The 18,038-nt window shown below is 39.8% G+C and overlaps 1 protein-coding gene across 3 annotated transcripts in view; it reads right to left on the bottom strand.

Annotated features, from left to right (window-relative positions):
• The window catches only part of homer1 (homer scaffold protein 1), a 177,472-nt gene that overhangs the window by 91,138 nt on the left and 68,296 nt on the right, over positions 1 to 18,038 (bottom strand). Inside the window, exon 2 of one of the 3 annotated variants that reach the window (XM_076284908.1) lies at positions 256 to 412. The exons of 1 other annotated variant lie outside the window; for it this stretch is intronic. In XM_076284908.1, coding sequence (XP_076141023.1) covers positions 256 to 412 — 157 coding nt within the window. Of the gene's footprint in view, positions 1 to 255; positions 583 to 18,038 lie in introns of those variants that run through there. One more of the 3 variants, XM_076284907.1, reaches the window with a different exon arrangement.

Below are 18,038 nucleotides of genomic sequence, written 5' to 3'. Positions count from 1 at the left end.
AATCATTTTTGCATTGAACTCTGCCGGACTCTTGTACCTTGTTTTTGAGTACTGAAAGGTTTTTTATTTCAGCACTTATAATTGTGTATGTTACTTATGTCGTGGACAAGATATTCAGACTTATATTCTGTCCCCAATCTGATACGACTGGTGTACCAGTATGATACTGTACATATGTTAGATTTTGTCTTAGATCTAGTGGACTAGTTATACACACAATCAGTGCAAAGAGACACATATCACACAAACACACACCTTGGAGCCATCAAGACTGATGATGCGGTAGACATTACGTGTGCTGTCATAGAAGTAGGAGACTGTGACTGCATGCTTACTGGTTGGTACCCAGTTCTTCTTGGTGTTGGGATCAATCTGAAAAACATGGGCCCGAGTGCTGAAGATCGGTTGTTCTCTAGAAGGAGAGATGCAAAGAAATGAACAGAGATGCATTTTCTCAAGTTAATATTAATGCATGCAAGGTGTTATTTGCTTTAGACCTCTGAAGTTCGCCTACAAAAGTACCCAAAGCTGCCATCTTTGCCCATATAAGGAGATCTGGATGGGCATTACTTTGAAATGGCCACTTCATTCACGCATTACGTGACCTGATGCTGCGTGAAACTTTAGTACCACTTTCAGCCACTGTGTGTCGCTCTGCCACTGTACGTTGCTCTGTCAGTAGCCTGCCTGCCACCCCTTCTGAAAAAGCAGGAGGCTACCTTTAACTAGGGCTGTAAATCGATTCAAAAAATGTAATCGAATTAATTAATTACAAGTATTTTAAATATTTAAATTCAAATGAATCATTTAATTATCAGCGTTAATTAAAGTTCAAAAACTCGTTTATTTTTAGTTTCACTGTTCAAATAATGGCCATAATAATCAATGATATGACCTAATAGGCTGAGGAAATACATTCAAAAGTGCTTCGGGAAGTTTTTTTTTCACATACAAGGCATTTCAGGCCACAGATATAACCTAGGGGACACAATGAAAATAAATTCATAACACTCCCATCAATGTCAACACTACTTTGCATTGATGTGCGACTAGAGTTGACGAACTCTACGGTGATATGCAAATTCCTTGCTGCAGACATGGCAGAGGACTTTATTTTAATCAACACTTTATTTTTATCAATACCATCAGGCCGTTTTTTAAAAGTAAATGTTCCAATCAATGATCTAGGCAGCATATTTTCTTCTCTACTTCATTTTACAGTCTGGTTACTGACTAGAACGGCTCGGGGTCAAAGGTCATACGGAATCGATTAATCTGCACTATTTTTTTAATCAGTTATTTTTCTCAAATTAATTAATCGAAATTAATCAGTTATTTTGACAGCCCTACTTTAAACATAATTGTTGCCGAGAGGAATCCCAGCCTATGAATTCAATAACAAAATAAATCATGCATAATTAAAAATGGCCTCGATTTAGGCTACTTGGGTATGGCATAAGGGCTACACAGTGGTTAACGACGCAAAAACGCAAGTTGTTATTTTATGAAGACGTAAATGGTTGCTTTGCTTTCATTAATGGTTTCACTATTAGGCTTATTCGATCTACGTAATAATCAGGTAATAACGTTCGCAGCGGCCATTTTGTTGATATAGAAAATGCATAGGTGGTTCTATTTAATGCAGCTGTCAATTGACAAGCGCGACAGCGCCGGTATGATCGCTGTAGGCTATTTATTTATTTATTTGTACAAAATTTAACGTGATGGTAGGCCTATGTTGCAATAGGCCTAGGCTACAGGGCAGGCCGTTCTAACAACAGCAATACAGGCCGTTCTAAAAACAGCAAATAGCCCTAGAGTCACCCACTGTCAGAAACATACCTGTCAACTTTTTTCCAGCTGTCTTCCTGTTTTAATATTTCCCCGTAAAATATCCCATATTTTATTACTTTCGTAACATTAGCCCCATCGGACTTGGCCGTCTCTGTACTGTTGTCCTGTACCCCCTGCCCTTCCAACGAAAATATGTTTTTAAAGCATCGTTTTGCTTGCCTGAAGGCGACCTACACAGAACAGTGTGGGAGAGAGCACGATTTGACGCCAATCTCATTAGACCTGGCTTAGCTTCACACCTCGTTTAATTAGTGCAGCAGTTTTGTAGTAGGCCTACGAATTCTTGCTCTCAGCAGAGGGATAGCAACAGAAAGACGAATGTTGAAATTTAACCCGGAAAATCTCCCTTATTTTCGTTGCTCAATGTTGACATGGTCAGAAAACGAGAAAAGAATGAGACTGAGAAGTAGTCAGCGCAGGAGAGACTTGTGGCTACATAGGATAAATAGCCTAGGCCAGTGTTTCCCAAAGTCTGGGTCGCGACCCACGGGTGGGTCGCAGGAGATTTTATTTGGGTCGCCAGCACAATTTATGTTGTGTTATAGGCCTAACTGATACCATTTGTCATTTGATACCAGGGAAGCTAACAGTTTTCTATTAGGATGTAGATTGTTAACTACCACAGTCACGGTTTTGTCATAAAAGCTCATGAAACTGGCGCATGAAACTGGGGGACGAACGCATCGCAGAGGGGGTGCCTGAGCATGGATATCTACCTCTCAAAATGAAACCGTTCTGTGGGGGGCCTGCCATGTACCTCGCAGTTGCAAACATTAATACATACCATTAATAGATACCAGTTCCTCAACTTTACCGATTAAAATCTAGTGACCGTGCTGTCAACTAAAGCAGACATCCATAGACCGGACATAAGGCCATTCAATTTGCATAGTTTTGATTGCAGATGCAATCTTTAAAGTTAATAGCAACCTCCTCACATTCTTATTTCTGATTTAAAATTCACAACAGTGCATTAATCTTAGTTTACAATTTAAATGGGCATTTTAAACACTATTCCTCTCGTTTTCTACCTCGCAATATTGCGCAAACGCCTCTTGTTCTGATATAACGACTATACAATATAATATAATACAATACAATATAACGACTTGAGTTATTTGCTGTTTAAATTGGAATTGACGTCCACAGTGTTATGGACCCATTTGTCTGCAACGCAATGTAGCCTACAACATTTTTTTTTAGAAATACAGGAACAGCTTACTATGCTGACGAATGACGACTGCGCAACATGCGAGAATTTCCCCTACTCTCGGATGCGCATTAAAACGTATTTTCAGTAGTCATTTCCAACTTTTCACGCTGATGGTGCTCAAAATGCAACACAACCGTGTTCAAAGCAGAGATCCTATAGCAATGTATGGTTGGGGGAGGCATAGAAAAGTTGGAGAACCTGTGGCCTTAAACAATATTGGTGGTTGCAGGGTAGATTTGAAGTGAAATGGGTCGCGATGGTCTGTCATTTTTAAAAAGTGGGTCGCCAGAAAATAAGTTTGGGAAACACTGGCCTAGGCTAAACTTACAGCCAACTCCTCACATCGCCATTATTATTTGTATTATTAATACTATATTATATTGTCCTCTGTGGGCTTAAGTTAAATACGTTTTAGACAGCGCAGACAGCTGCCCCTATGCAATGCGGAGACATCAGCAGTAGCCTGATGTAGTCGCCTACCGTAGATTACCTTTGGACATATTGCATTTGCATAGATAGCATTGCTAGGTAGGCAATGTTAGCCAACGTTTACAGTAGCCTATAATATATTTATTCATGATGCGCCCTTTTCAGCTTGTCTTAGTGGCACGGCAAGTGGCAAATAGTAGGAACAAACTCAGCGGAGAAAGATATCAGTAGATACTTCTGATTTGTATAGTGTTTTGTTCACTTGGATTTTGGAAATGTTACAGAGAAATATTTTAGCCTTTTCTGCCTCCAGACCATGTAGTTGCATCATAGACAGACAAAAACGATCACTGGCTAACCCACTTTAAACTACTTTAGCAAAGTCCTTGGCTGCAGGTTGTGAGCAACAGGCAAACGCAAGATACAATTGCAGTCCAATGAGATGCAACTTCATTCTCTGCGATCATGGCAATGTTAGACGATGTCGTTGGTGTAACAAATATAAGTTCGCCGACCTTGACTCAGGCGACTTGTCCCCTTCAGCTGCGACGTGTGCCGATGTATGAACAAGACAGGCTATAAACAAATATCGGGGTAATTTACAGTTGACAATAATGACGGATCTTTACTTAATGCTATTAGATATGGGTCCATAAGTTTATTTAGGCTACTTATATTGACGAGATGAAGCCGTTAGGCTATGTGCTCTGCTCAGCTCAAATCTACGCGCTACAGGCGATTGTCACATAGAATAGCCTATAGAACTGGAATGTCATATCAACAATATGGCCGCGGCGGTGTTTGCGAATAAGCCCTATAGTCAAGTTTCCAAATAAAACGCACATCGGCCTGTTGCCTATTCTGCCAGCTTGTGACAATATATCGTCCAAAATGCTTGATTGCATTGCATTCTCCACATTTTTAGCTAAATTTTCATGTACCACATCAGCATTTTTGTTCAGTGAATCTTTTGTAAATTGCTTTACAATTACCGTCGGGCCTATAGGCCTATTGCCTGGCTTGCCTCAGCTTCGGTCACGTCCTTTTACAATTTTATCATTGTAATAAAAAACGCAATTTGCCACATAATTTCAGCATGCTCCTGGCCTACTAATTAATGCCTATTGTACTTTATTTTTTGCAAAAAGAAAGAAATCCTTGATAAAAAGTCATTCACATTATAGGCTACTTTACACACTGTTATGTCAGGTTGACTGACAAGCCTGTTCTGAAGACTCCCATTCATTTCGACTGCACGAGCGCGTCTTTTTCAGACAGACATCGCAATTCATTTTATAGACATCGGACAAATATGACGCCTCGATATTAAAGAAACTCCGACTCCATTCATTCTGAAAGTCCACCGCACAACAGTGCAACGTGCATGTTCACATTTTTAGTGTCAACCGCCAAACTTGCTTGCTTGCCTTACACAAAGTTTTCAGACTATTTTTCTTACCTTCTTTTTCCGCTGTGGATGTTATTGAGTTTGTAGAAGTTTTAGCTCTTCTGAACATCTCGCACTGCCATCGCCCGATGTCATTTCTGAGTCATATCACTCTCTGTCTCTCTTTTAAATGCCTATTCCCTGAATGGTAGGCTACAATTATGTGTTTTATATATAGGCTAATATCTAAAGAAAATAACCCAGGCAGTCTCATCTAGGATATAACACAGGTTGAAGTCAACGTCAAGTTGGTTCTATAGGGAGGTGAATGTGTGTAGGCTAAACATCTGTAGATGACTCAGAAATGACATCGGAAGACAAGGAGTGAATAGTGGCGAGAGGCAAGCCGAAGTCTGCTGACAAGGGCCCGACGGTAATTGTAAAGCAATTTACAAAAGATTCACTGAACAAAAATGCTGATGTGGTACATGAAAATTTAGCTAAAAATGTGGAGAATGCAATGCAATCAAGCATTTTGGACGATATATTGTCACAAGCTGGCAGAATAGGCAACAGGCCGATGTGCGTTTTATTTGGAGACTGTTTTGCGCGACAGAGACTGAGTTTGCTGCTGATATTCTGGGGATAGACCTAGCCAATGTACGACTTTAGCCTTTTAATATATTTGCTGCATTAGATCAGTCTTTCTAGAACAGGCAAGGGCTTTCTAGCCTCACGTCAGCAGCGCTGCATCACCCATATAGGCTAGCCTACATTAAAACAACCAACGGATGGTGGACGGGTGCGGTTTTGAAAATTGGTCAACAAACTTTGGTGCTGATGGATGGCTGATGGATGATAAGTTTTGCTATGCAGTTATGGCTGAAATAATAGCCCATCAGCGCATCTCTAGTGTGTGTGCCTCTCTCTCGCTCAGAGGGGAGGGAGAGGCTGAAGGTCGATCCAGCATGGATTCTAAACTCTGTGGTGGATAGGATCTACAATTAGGTGTTAATAATATTACCACGCTAGGTCGAAGTACTCCCAAGTGCTATTGCGCCACACATTGTAGTTCTCCTGTTTATTCGCTTGGAAAATCGCCACGTTTCATGTTGTGTGACATACACATTTTTATCAACTACTCGTGCAACTGTATTTAAGTAGGGAAAATGTGGAGGTGTTTGATTACTGCTATGTTCCTCTCTCTACGGCCACGGCAGAGCCCGCTAGCATAGCAACATGCTAACACATTCGCGCTGCGCGACAGAGCGTTTGAGTGCACCTACCGGCGCGGGAGAGGTATGACTCAACTCGTGAAAGTTAAGGTAAGAACATATATTACTACTGATTTTGGGTGGCGTGTTCCTTTAAGGCAGCGAGAGAGAAAAGGGGAGCAACATGGAACGGATGCGCGCTCTCATTTTTTCCTGATATGACCAAGGAACTGGCGGAAAGCAGAAAAGCTTTTGCTTCGGCCAAAAAACTACTGCATGCCAAAAAAGTAAAGTTCACCCTCGCATTTCCTGTGACACTACGATTCACATGGAATGGGAGGAATAGGAAGTTTCAAGACGCGACGGAGGCTGTCAAGTTCATTGAGCAACGAATAACGAATGGCGCAGCTGATGGAGAAGACGATATTGTTGAAGATTAGCGTAGGCCTACAATGACAATTATCACTAATGGAGAGTTTGAGAAAGGTATGGTGTGACTGGACGTTTTTTCTGTGTAGTTATCTGAACCTAGGGAAGCTGGCCGTTCCTCAGACCAAATCAGATTTTCTTTTTGTTTTGTTTTCTTTTGGTATTTGGACTGATTTAAAAAGGGAAGAGTCTCCAGTTAGTAGGAGTCTCCTGTGTGTGAATATGTTTTCTTCTACTGATAAGGGGGTTATTGTTGACCAGTTTGGTCGTGTTTGTTCACATTTTGATTAGGAAATTATTCAGTGTTGGTACAAACATTCTGGTACTGTTTCAAGAAGGTCAGACAAAATGGAATTGCCTTTATATGCTTTATATCTTAATTTGTTTTCCATAAGCAATGAATGGCATATAACTCTTATGTTAAGATAGTGTCCTGGAACATAAATGGATGCGGAAATCCAGTAAAAAGGAAGAAAGTTCTCTCATATCTTAAGCTTCAACAAACAGACAGCATTTATTCAAGAAACACACCTAACAGATGATGAGGCTAAAAAATGTAAAAGAGATTGGGTGGGGTAAGTTTTTTACAGTTCTTTTTCCAGCAAAAAAAACGGAGTTCTCATTTTGGTTCACAAAATGTTAAACTTCTCATTAGTTAGGGAATTTAGGGATGCAAATGGTAGGATTATTTGTATTGATACAGTTATAAACGGCATGGAATTAACACTGTAACATTTATGCACCCAACAAAGATGAGCCTTCTTTTTTCCATGAGGTTATAGCATACTGGGGAATGCCCAAGGTAAAACCATTTTAGCAGGAGATTTTAACCAAAATATTTAATAAAAAGGCAGAATATGCTTTATTTAGATTGAAAACAACATTTTATGAAGCAGGAGAGAAAACGGGCAGGCTTTTGGCTAGACAGCTTAAGGAGCAAAACTCTGCTCATGTAATTCCTGCGATAAGAAGAGAGGGTTCGTTAATAACATCTTCCAAAGGAATTAATGAGGTCTTCCAAAGTTTTTACGAGAAGCTCTATAGATCAGAAGGTATGCCAAACGAAACATCATTGCAGACTTTTTTCTCCACCATAACTCTTCCAAGTCTATCATCTCAACAGGTAGACATTTTAGATAAACCAGTTTCACAAGAAGAGGTCATAAAGGCTATTCAAGCTATGAAAACAGGGAAATCACCTGGAACCGACGGGTTTCCTGTTGAATATTATAAAGAGTATACAGACATAATTTCTCCAGTTCTGACTAAGGTGTACGAAGAGGCTTTTCAGACCGGCTCACTTCCACCATCTCTGAACGACGCACTTATATCATTGATTCCTAAAAAAGGCAGAGACCATACAGATCCTGCCAATTTCAGGCCAATTAGCCTAATTAATGTAGATAGCAAAATACTGGCCAAGGTTCTGGCTTTGAGGCTAGAAAAGGTTTTACCAGACATTATACACTCTGACCAGGTTGGTTTCTTACAGGGTAGATCTTCTTCTGATAATTTACGAAGGCTTATACACTTGATATGGTTGAACTCCTCCATCACTGCACCAGTGACTGCAGTGGACGCAGAGAAGGCCTTTGACAGGGTCGAGTGGGGTTTTCTTCACTCGGCCCTGTCAAGATTTGGGTTTGGAGCTGGTTTCATGAAATGGATCACGATTCTTTACAGTAATCCTAAGGCAGCAGTCATGACAAATGGTCTGATCTCATAATTTTTTAACCTCTCCAGGGGAACACGACAGGGGTGTCCTCTATCACCACTTTTATTTACAATCGTTTTGGAACCTCTGGCCATAGCTGTAAGAGCAAATCCCTCTATCAAAGGAGTGGAAGGAGGGGGTAGCGACCATAAGCTAATGTTTTATGCTGACGACATACTTTTTCTAACTAGTGACTCACAAAACTCCCTACCTGCCTTAATGGAGACCATCAATGAATATTCTCATCTTTCAGGTTATAAAATTAATTGGACCAAATCTGAAGCAATGCCAATATCCAAACATTGTCATCCACATGTAATGACACAGTATAACTTTAAATGGGTCCCAAAGGGCATGGTCTACCTGGGTATCAAGTTGAGTCCAGACTTAAGTGAAATATCTGCATTAAATTATGATCCATTGCTTCAAAAAATCAAGACGAATATAGGGAAATGGGAGAGGTTAAAACTGACCTTATGTGGCAAAGCAAATGTCATCAAAATGGTAGTTGCACCACAAATTAACTATATATCCATGATGCTCCCGCTCAGCATACCAGAACATATTCTTAAACAGCATGATAATCTCATCAAGGAATTTCTTTGGGCGGGGAGGAAACCTAGGTTTAAAATGAGCAAACTGTTTGCACCTAAAGATAAAGGTGGGCTGGGTTTACCGGATATTAGACTGTATAACTTGTCTTTTGAAATGGCTAAGATAGCTAAACACTGGATTGGAGGGGTGTCTGGTTTAAAATGGGCTACCATAGAGGAGAGTCTCGCCAAACCTTTTCATCCTATACAGGTATTATCCCAAAAGGTGACTGGTTTAGAGAGAGATAAAAACCCAATTATTAAGCACTCTAGGGAGGTTTGGGCAAAAATTCATAAGCTACATAAAATCTCACATCACAAACAGCAATATGCCTCACTATGGCTTAACCCAGAAATTAAAATAGGGAAACAAACAGTGTTTTGGAAAAGGTGTGTAGAGAATGGACTTCATACAATTAATGACCTCTACAAAGATGGCATTTTTAAATCTTTTGCTGAGCTAACTCAGAGCTAACTCAGTATGATCTCAGAGAGAAAGGTGACTTTTGGAAATACCTGCAGATAAGACACTGCATAATGGGAAAAAGTCAGCCAATAAAAAAAGGCAATCCAGTAGTTGATTATTTCCAATATCCACATAATCATAAAGCATCAGTATTTTACAATAAATCCATCTGTTTGACCAGTAGCACATGTGAAAATCTAAGAATAATTTGGCAGAGTGATCTTGAGTGTGAAATTGATGAAGATAATTGGGAGCAAATTCTGGCAGATAATGGTAAATATATTAAAGAAATTAGATGTAGATTTATTCAATACAAAATCTTACACAGATTTGCAGCATGCAGACTTTTTAGAATAGGACTAATAACTAGTAATATATGTTGGAAATGTAAAAAGGAAACAGGCACATTTCTGCATCTCATGTGGGATTGTGCTATGGTCAAGCCATTCTGGTGTAGAATATTGGGGTTTCTTGAGACGTGGATAGGAGTGGACCTACCAGTGTGCCCACGCTTATGTCTTCTAGGAGATAAAACTGTAATACCACAGCTGACAAAAGATGTTCACTCAGTGCTGATGGTTGGGTTGGCCTCAGCTTCTAGAATTATACTACGACATTGGAAGTCGCCTATAAATCCAACATTCCAGGACTGGAAAGTTTTAATGAGCCAGACAGTGTCGTATGAGGTCATGCTTGCTAGAATAAAGGGTAGAGGACCGGTGGTATTGGGTAGCTGGGATTTCTTTGCAGAGTACCTGACCTCTGGACTTGTACTTTAACTACTGGGATGTGCTAGGAAGACTATGTACATTCATCTTCTCTGCTTTTATGTTCTTATATGGTGTTTATTAGATTAGATTATACTTTGTGCTTTATCTTTATTTACTTATTTATTTTTCTTCTTCTCAACCAGGAACACTTATCTAAATATGTTAATTTAACTGTCTGACCGTGCTTGTCTTTTCTTTCTCTTTTTTTTCTTTGTGTGATGAAAAAAAGAGTTTAGATTCTCTGCCCGAGCCCGAGCCCGAACTTGACCCGACCCGACCCGCGGGCCGGGTCGGGCCGATATTTCCAGCCACTATCCTCGGGCCGGGCCGGGCCGGGCCCGGTCCTTGATCAAGCTTGCTTTTTTTTTATTTCTAATCATTAGCCTACTTGGGTGGGGAGCTAAAGCTATGCCATAGTCAGACTCAGAAATATTTTATATTTATCAAAGTAGGCCTAAGTAACAAGTGTATACAAAGTTATACAAGTTAGGCTCAGAGTTACAAAATGTCAATTGTAATGTCATCTGCGCAACACGTGTCATGCGCAGCTTCTCCACTCGCACACATCACACCGGGCCTGCTGTGCTGTATTGTGTAGCTTAAGTGCAACGTGAAGCTTGAAGATGTAAAGAAAAAAAATGAAAACAGGAGAAATAACTTCGAGGAAGTTTGGAGAAAAGTCGGAGGTATGCATTTGTCAGGTATGCTTTGTTGCGTGCATTAAGTGCGCACGATGTTCACCTATGACAGCAAAAATACTTTAAGATGAACATGAAGCAGGCTTGCCATGGCAGAAATAATGATAGCCAGCCTTCAATGTCCTCTTTTGTCCTCAATGTCCTCTAAACGGATTTCTGTAGCTCAAACAGCTCGGAATTGTAGTTGAGAACGTCAGTTATAATGGCCCACGTATTTAAAAAATGTCGGGTTTAAATCGGGCTCGGGCTCATAATTACAGTTAACGTGTCGGGCCGGGTCGGGCTCGGGCACAATGTGCACGGGCTCGGGTAGGGTCGGGCTTGATTTTTTGGGCCCGATCTAAGCTCTGGGGGGGGGGGGGACTTAGTGAAGTTATCTCCCCTGAATTTTCTGATTGGTTGACAAATGTAATACAAATGTAACGCTGTCTACAGTTTTGAGCGAGCGGACAGATGAAGTTGAGTGAGCGCGAGAGAGATCTCCAGAGCGAGCGGAGGAACAGTTTATGTGAGCATGTAGAGTGTAACTGAATGAAAGGGGGATGTTGTTGCACATATTGATCTTAGCAAACATGCAGACATTTGTGATGCACAAAATAGATTCCTGTTTGCTCAAGTTTTTTTGTGCTCGAGTTTCGTTTTTCCTCAAAATATAATTTGTGTACTTGCTCAAAACATTTTTCAGCGCTCAAATTGTTCTACTGCTCGCACATAAAAAAAGGAATAAATGTAACTCCATACACTGAGGCTATTTCGATTCCAAAGGCAACTCTACCAGGATACATAGTCTTGTGGTGATTGGTTGAGAGGAAATATACATAATACGCTCGTTTACACTTCACAAACTTAACCTCTGGTGTATGGACAATAAAATGCCTAGGTATATTAATATTGTTTGAAGGCATTATAGTGAGCCATGAAATCACATTATAAACTTAAACTGGACCAACGGGGGGAGGGGGTGGTAATTCAAGGTAAAATGCTGACCTGGCCTAAGAGATACTTGAAAATACAATACAAAATCAAGTAAAACAACATCAAAAAATCCCTAGCATATGGGCCAGCTCAGCTTCTATTCTAGGGGCAGCCGTGGCCTACTGGTTACCGGAGGGTTGCCGGTTCGAACCCCGACCAGTAGGCACGGCTGAAGTGCGCTTGAGCAAGGCACCTAACCCCTCACTGCTCCCCGAGCGCCGCTGTTGTTGCAGGCAGCTCACTGCACCGGGATTAGTGTGTGCTTCACCTCACTGTGTGTTCACTGTGTGCTGAGTGTGTTTCACTAATTCACGGATTGGGATAAATGCAGAGACCAAATTTCCCTCACGGGATCAAAAGAGTATACTTATATACTCTAAAAGGTTCTATTCCATTCTATTCAATCTATTTTGTCATTTGAATTTTAAAAGAGAACATAACTGAACTGAACATAAATAGGCTATTCCACATGGCAGTCCCACAGACACCAACCCAGTGTTTTTTTCTATAGAGTAGAACTGGTTTATCAATATTATTGAATATGCCACCAAGGTCTAGCAACATTATTGAATGTGCCACCAAGGTCTAGCAACATGAGTTCCCCTGTTATCACACACCACCAACAAATCATGTATAACCTTCTGAAGGGCATTTTCAATGCTATGCAGCTTACATAGGTCAGGGTTGAACTATTCCAAGAATTTTCTTAGTAAAGTTGTTCTCACAAGTTGAATTTACTGTTGAATTATTTTAGCTGAAGATAATAAATCTGATGTTTACAGGGCGCTAGAGTGGTCGCACATGGAACCAAAATTTGTAAAGGTGTGACTAAAATTTGTCCTGGGTTGCACTGGTGCACCTAACGTCATAAGGGTGAGGCCTAGACTTTCCTCACATCTGCTGTCTCTGCAAAAACTAAGCTTTTGTTCTCATTTGACTAGTGTTGCACGGTGCACCAATACTACAAAGTATCACAATACCCTGAAATTAGAAACGTAACAGTACCCTTTAACCTGCAGCTGTTATGTGATAAGTAGCGAGACGTAGCCACTAGTTTAAAACCTGAAACAAATAAAGACAAAAATAGCTTTGTTCGTGATCTGTCACTGTTTCCTCAAAGCTCTGGTGCACAGGCACCTGTTCTCAGAGGCTCTAGACTCAGAGACTGTTGATAAACCAACCTAACCTAATTTTTGCTAGAATTCATAGACTACCACAAAGTTAGTTTGCAACAATATACAAGTTTAAGCAAAGTCCTTAGCTGCTAGCTAGCTAGCGAACATAACTAGCCGTTCCCATTCACTTTCCGTTTACTGTGCTAACGTTGGCTAGTTAGCTAGCTAGCTAGCTCGGTTAACGGGCAAAATGAAATTTTTCATTCCGTGTCCGAACGAGTGTTTCATTGGCATCACACACAAACAAATGGTATACAAAATTATAAATTATTTATAATTATTCAATTATTTGTAAATAAAATAGTATACAAAGTTATATTTATATGTTATTATTGCCTATTCAGAATAAAGTTTATGTTTTGACACGCCTATTTTGGAGTCCGGAACTAGTGCCATTTCGTTCCATTAGTGAAACGTCTTATGATTCATCTTAGTTCACTATAGAATCTTTGGTAATATTATACACCATTTGAAAGCTTGGACTCTTGGGAATCCATACATGACAAAAATTGTTATGTACAATCTGTATAGTGCTTTACATGGTCAGATTAATCTCACTACGTCTCAATTAATTTGTATAAAAAATGCCCTCCTCCCCCTTCTCCGCCTTTGGTTCTTCCCTACCTTCTAGCTGCAGTGTGTATCTTTAGCAATAAGTAGATGCAGCATGGGATGGGTAAATCCATAGAAATTGAATATTCATGTTATCCCATGTGAGTTGTGCATAATATAGTCCATCTTATACACACCCATTGAACCAAAAAGAAAATGCAAAAAGACTTGTGTGTAATTATTCCATATTTTATGTAGCCATTCTATATCAGAACCTCTGACATACAATCCAAATAGTCTACAAGAAACCTCAGAGTGTTACCTTTCAATTGAAACCAGGCTTATGCTTCTACACCAAGAGGTTGCTACACAGTAAGGCTTTTATTGTCAGTATGCATTGTCCTATGGGGAGTTTCCATAGGGCATTTTACAAAATGCATGAGCATACCTTGGCAAATAATGGTCTTAAGTACTCATTTTTCATTCTATAATGATCTACTTTTGCACAAAGCTTCACAAGACTACTCAGTTGTGTTTCTAAAGTCATATCAAGTGACCTAGAGGGCATAAATGTGGTCAGTTCAGAGATGGTTGTTATCTGGCAGAAATAAAAAACAATATTCTAGCCTCTGTAGCTCTGTGCCAGTACTTCACACGACTATTCTGATTGTTTTCTAAGAAACTACACGGTCTCAGCTTTCTAAAGAGGTCAAGTGATGCTGTGGCCGAACATCAACAAATAATAGTAGGCTAATGTTAAGTTGGTTTGCTGACTTGCACCTCTTAAGTTTGTGTTGCTAACCTACTTGGGGCAGCCGTGGCCTACTTGGGGCAGCCTAAACTAACAATATGCCCGATTTTACATTATTCGGACTTTGTCTTTTTTGAGGTGGTTTCCATGAGTGAAAACTAGGGCTGTCTAACGATTATTTTGTTCTTAATTGCGATTAATCGCCGAATTTGTATAGTTAATCGCGATTAAACTTTCCAGAAGTCCTTATTAACAATGTAAAGCCATTATTAGCAGTGTATCTTGGTTGGGAATCAAATAAATGCAAAGAAAGTTACTTTATGATTTAACTTTAAGACATATTTGATTATTTCAAATCAAATTTCAAAAGAACTGAGGCAACACAATGTCTTCTTCAGAAATATAGCTGAATAAACTGAAATAAATGCTACAGAAGAAGTGCATGCACAACATGTAGGACACATCATGAAAATAAGGAAGTTTTCATATTGAGAAATATGCAAGTGCATGTGTAAAAGCATGTTTCAATGAAGTGCATTACAAACAGAAATAGCCTAGTCCATCTCCATTTACTATGTTCAGTTCAGTTAACTACAGTGGGCATTACTTTCAAATGGCCACTTCAAACTTTAGTACCACTTTCAGCCACTGTGCGTCGCTCTGCCACTGTACATCGCTCTGTCAGTAGCCTGCCTGCCGCCCCTTCTGAAAAAGCAGGAGGCTACTTTTAAACATAATTGTTGCCGAGAGGAATCCCAGGATACGAATTCAATAACAAAATAAATCGTGCATAATTAAACATTACCTCAATTTAGGCTTGGGTATGGCTTAAGGCTTGGCTACACAGTGGTAACGAAAATCGAAATCTGCTTTTGAAAGCCTACCGGTGCCGCTCCACAAAACGAACAAATATCTTAATTTGCTGTCTACGTTATTGTCAGCGTTGGGGGTAACTACGCAAATCAAAACAGTGTCTTGTGCAAGAATTGTTCATGCAGACTATAACTGGCACGGTGTAGCCTACACAACTTTGTTCAAAATTGATGCATTCAAGTTAACTTTGCAAAGTTAGTGTTATAGCATACTTATCACAACGTTGTCAATCGCAAACGCTAATTTATTCTAACGTCTCTATACGGAACTACCTGCTTCATTTGCAGAGGACGAAGAGAAAGCACCTTTTTGATAATTGAGCCAGTAAAGAAATAACTGTTCAGAATTAATCTGTAGCCTTGGGTAGGCTTCTGCAGAAAACAATGTTATTGGCGATTTAATACTATCTAGCAATGTTCGCCATATAGGCCTACTGTTCGCCATATCTGTTCCTGTGTCACATTTTGTTCATGATGTATTCCTTTTAACCAACGCTAATTGAAATGAAATGAATGAATTCCGACTAACGGTTAGTTAACTATACATCATTAAAGATGGGTGTCTCAACTCATGCACGAGCTTGACTGAAGTGACCACCTTGATTGGCTGATGATTGTAACGCGGCAATGATTCCAAACACCTCCCTTACAATGATGAGTGACAGGTGACAGGTCTGAGAATGCGTGCGCTACACAAGGACGGAAGATGATGAATAACTGAATAAAAAGGCCTAGCCTAAATTAATCAAGAGTAAGGCTAAACAAATAGCCTAGTAGCCTAATGAAACATACGGATTGATGCAGTATCTTTGTAACATTATTAAATTAATCTGTTACTATGCCTATGCCTATGTTTGCAAAGAGGAGAACATTTTAATTTGATTCACAATAACGTTACATTTAATTTACATGTTGACAATGAGAAGCCTAGTTTTGGTTGTTGTTGGTGGCGTTAGTTAGTTATGCCTACAATGCAAAATTGCTTCCTCACGATTGGAAGTTCCTGTAGCCGCATAGGATTTCAAAACATGGCGAAATGCCACAAAAACCTGTTTGTGAATAAGTCTGTGAGTTAGGAGTCCTCTCGACTTCTTTTAAGCTGTCACAGAGGTGAAAAGGTGTGATTTGTTGGGGGCTCACCAAGTAGCCCGTTTGTTTACAACTAACATTACATTTAATTAAACTGCTTATAGGCTATGCCGAAATAGTTTTCAACATTTTGAATATTAGTGTCGGGTGAATTAGGAAATGTTCTCAAAGTAGCTGCTTGGGATCCCGTCAAGCAATATAACCATACAAACGCGCGGCCTGCACTCATTGTTTCAAAAGGAGTAATTTCAGCTTTGTCGGAACTGGCCATTGTAGGCTAGGTAAAAATAAACTTCCAAAACTAACGAAAAATATTTATCTTCTTTCAGTTAATTCAAACGTTTCCAAAAAGTTAAAAACAGATGACGTGATGCGCGTCATTGACATAATGCGCAAATAATATAGCCTAGATATTCCAATATATTAGAATGTGTTTATTTTAGAGGGAAAATTCGAACGTCATTTTTGAGCAATTTTGAAAGCCCTAGTCCACTGTAGGCTACGCCAATCGGCTATTACTGTAACACCTTCCACCTAGCCCCAGTGAGTGGGGGTCGTTATTAGGTTGGATTTTGTAGTTAGGCTACTGCAAATGTAACACCCTCGTTTCTATGAAACTAAAACAACTGAACCAGGAGACTTTGTCACAAGACAAAACAGATGTCTCAAAGCCCATTAGATTAACGTGAGCCTGTGGTTTAGATTTGTAAGACAAATATTTGGTTATACTAGTCTAGCTAACTTCACACTGACACAACGTAACAATGATCTGAAGTCGCGGTCAACATGAAATCCAAAACTTTTTGATCACCAAGTTGAAATTTCCATCTCAACCACAAATAATTCCGATTCTTTTTAATATCATCCAATAACTAATTCAATGTTGATTTAGGCCTATAGGCCTAACTCGGCTTAGCAACACCATTGAACACCACTTAAAAGTTCAACGAAGAGTTGCCATTGCTGCTGCTGTGCTGAAGAGATGTGGACGGCACGGCAGGGCATGCCCAATGAAAATAAATGAACGCAACGCAACACAACACAGACCTCAGCTTCTCTCGCGTCAGTCACTGAAATGAACGCAACACAGAACCCGCTTCTCTCGCGGCAGTCACTGACAGTAGCCTAGAATAAATGCATGGGGAAAAACACTTTGATGATAAGCGCCGCGCAGCAGCAGTTTGTGACATTGTTTGTTTATTAGTGTAACCTCATGTATGAAAACTAGTATTGCCAGGCAATACTAGCCTACTTTGAAAAGTAGTATTGCCGTGGCAATACTGGTGACGGCGGCCATGTCCTGAAGTAGCCTAAAGCATGTAGGCTAATGATTCCTAAAACATATACGAAGTCCATTCTGTGACTATTGAAATTTGGGTATATCGTGTTAACTGTAACCCACCCTCTGAAGCAGGGGTGGGCAACTAATTTCCCCAAGGGGCCACATGACAAACTGGGACTGTTGAGGAGGGCCGGACCCAAAATACCGAACTCAAGTCTGAACTCAATTCTGTTCAATTCTATTCTGTTCTTGTATAACATTAAGTAAATCATATGGTTTTGTTTACTAGTCGTAAGAACAGATGAAAATGTGAGGGAGACAAAGGAAAAACAATATTTAATCTATGTCCAGTATTTAATCCTCATTCTCGAAAAGATTTTTTGACATTGACATTTTTTTTCAGTTTTCAAAGACTGATATAAAAAAGTACTACAATATCTATATAATTAGGCTAGGTCATGAAAATGTGAAGGAGTCAGTACAACCGATAGGCCTGTGCCACCATTTCATCATCACTCAGCAATATTTCATCATTAAATCATTACCATCATTAAATTAACTCTATGCAGAATTAG

The sequence above is a fragment of the Alosa pseudoharengus genome, unplaced genomic scaffold (assembly GCF_046254945.1).
Source record: "Alosa pseudoharengus isolate Yale_2024_CS ecotype anadromous, Long Island Sound unplaced genomic scaffold, YU_APseudo_1.1 YU_APseudo_1.1_scf_14, whole genome shotgun sequence".
Taxonomy (NCBI): Eukaryota; Metazoa; Chordata; class Actinopteri; order Clupeiformes; family Clupeidae; genus Alosa; species Alosa pseudoharengus.
The sequence above is the reverse complement of the archived record's forward strand: the minus strand, read 5'-3'. Positions and strand labels throughout refer to the sequence as shown.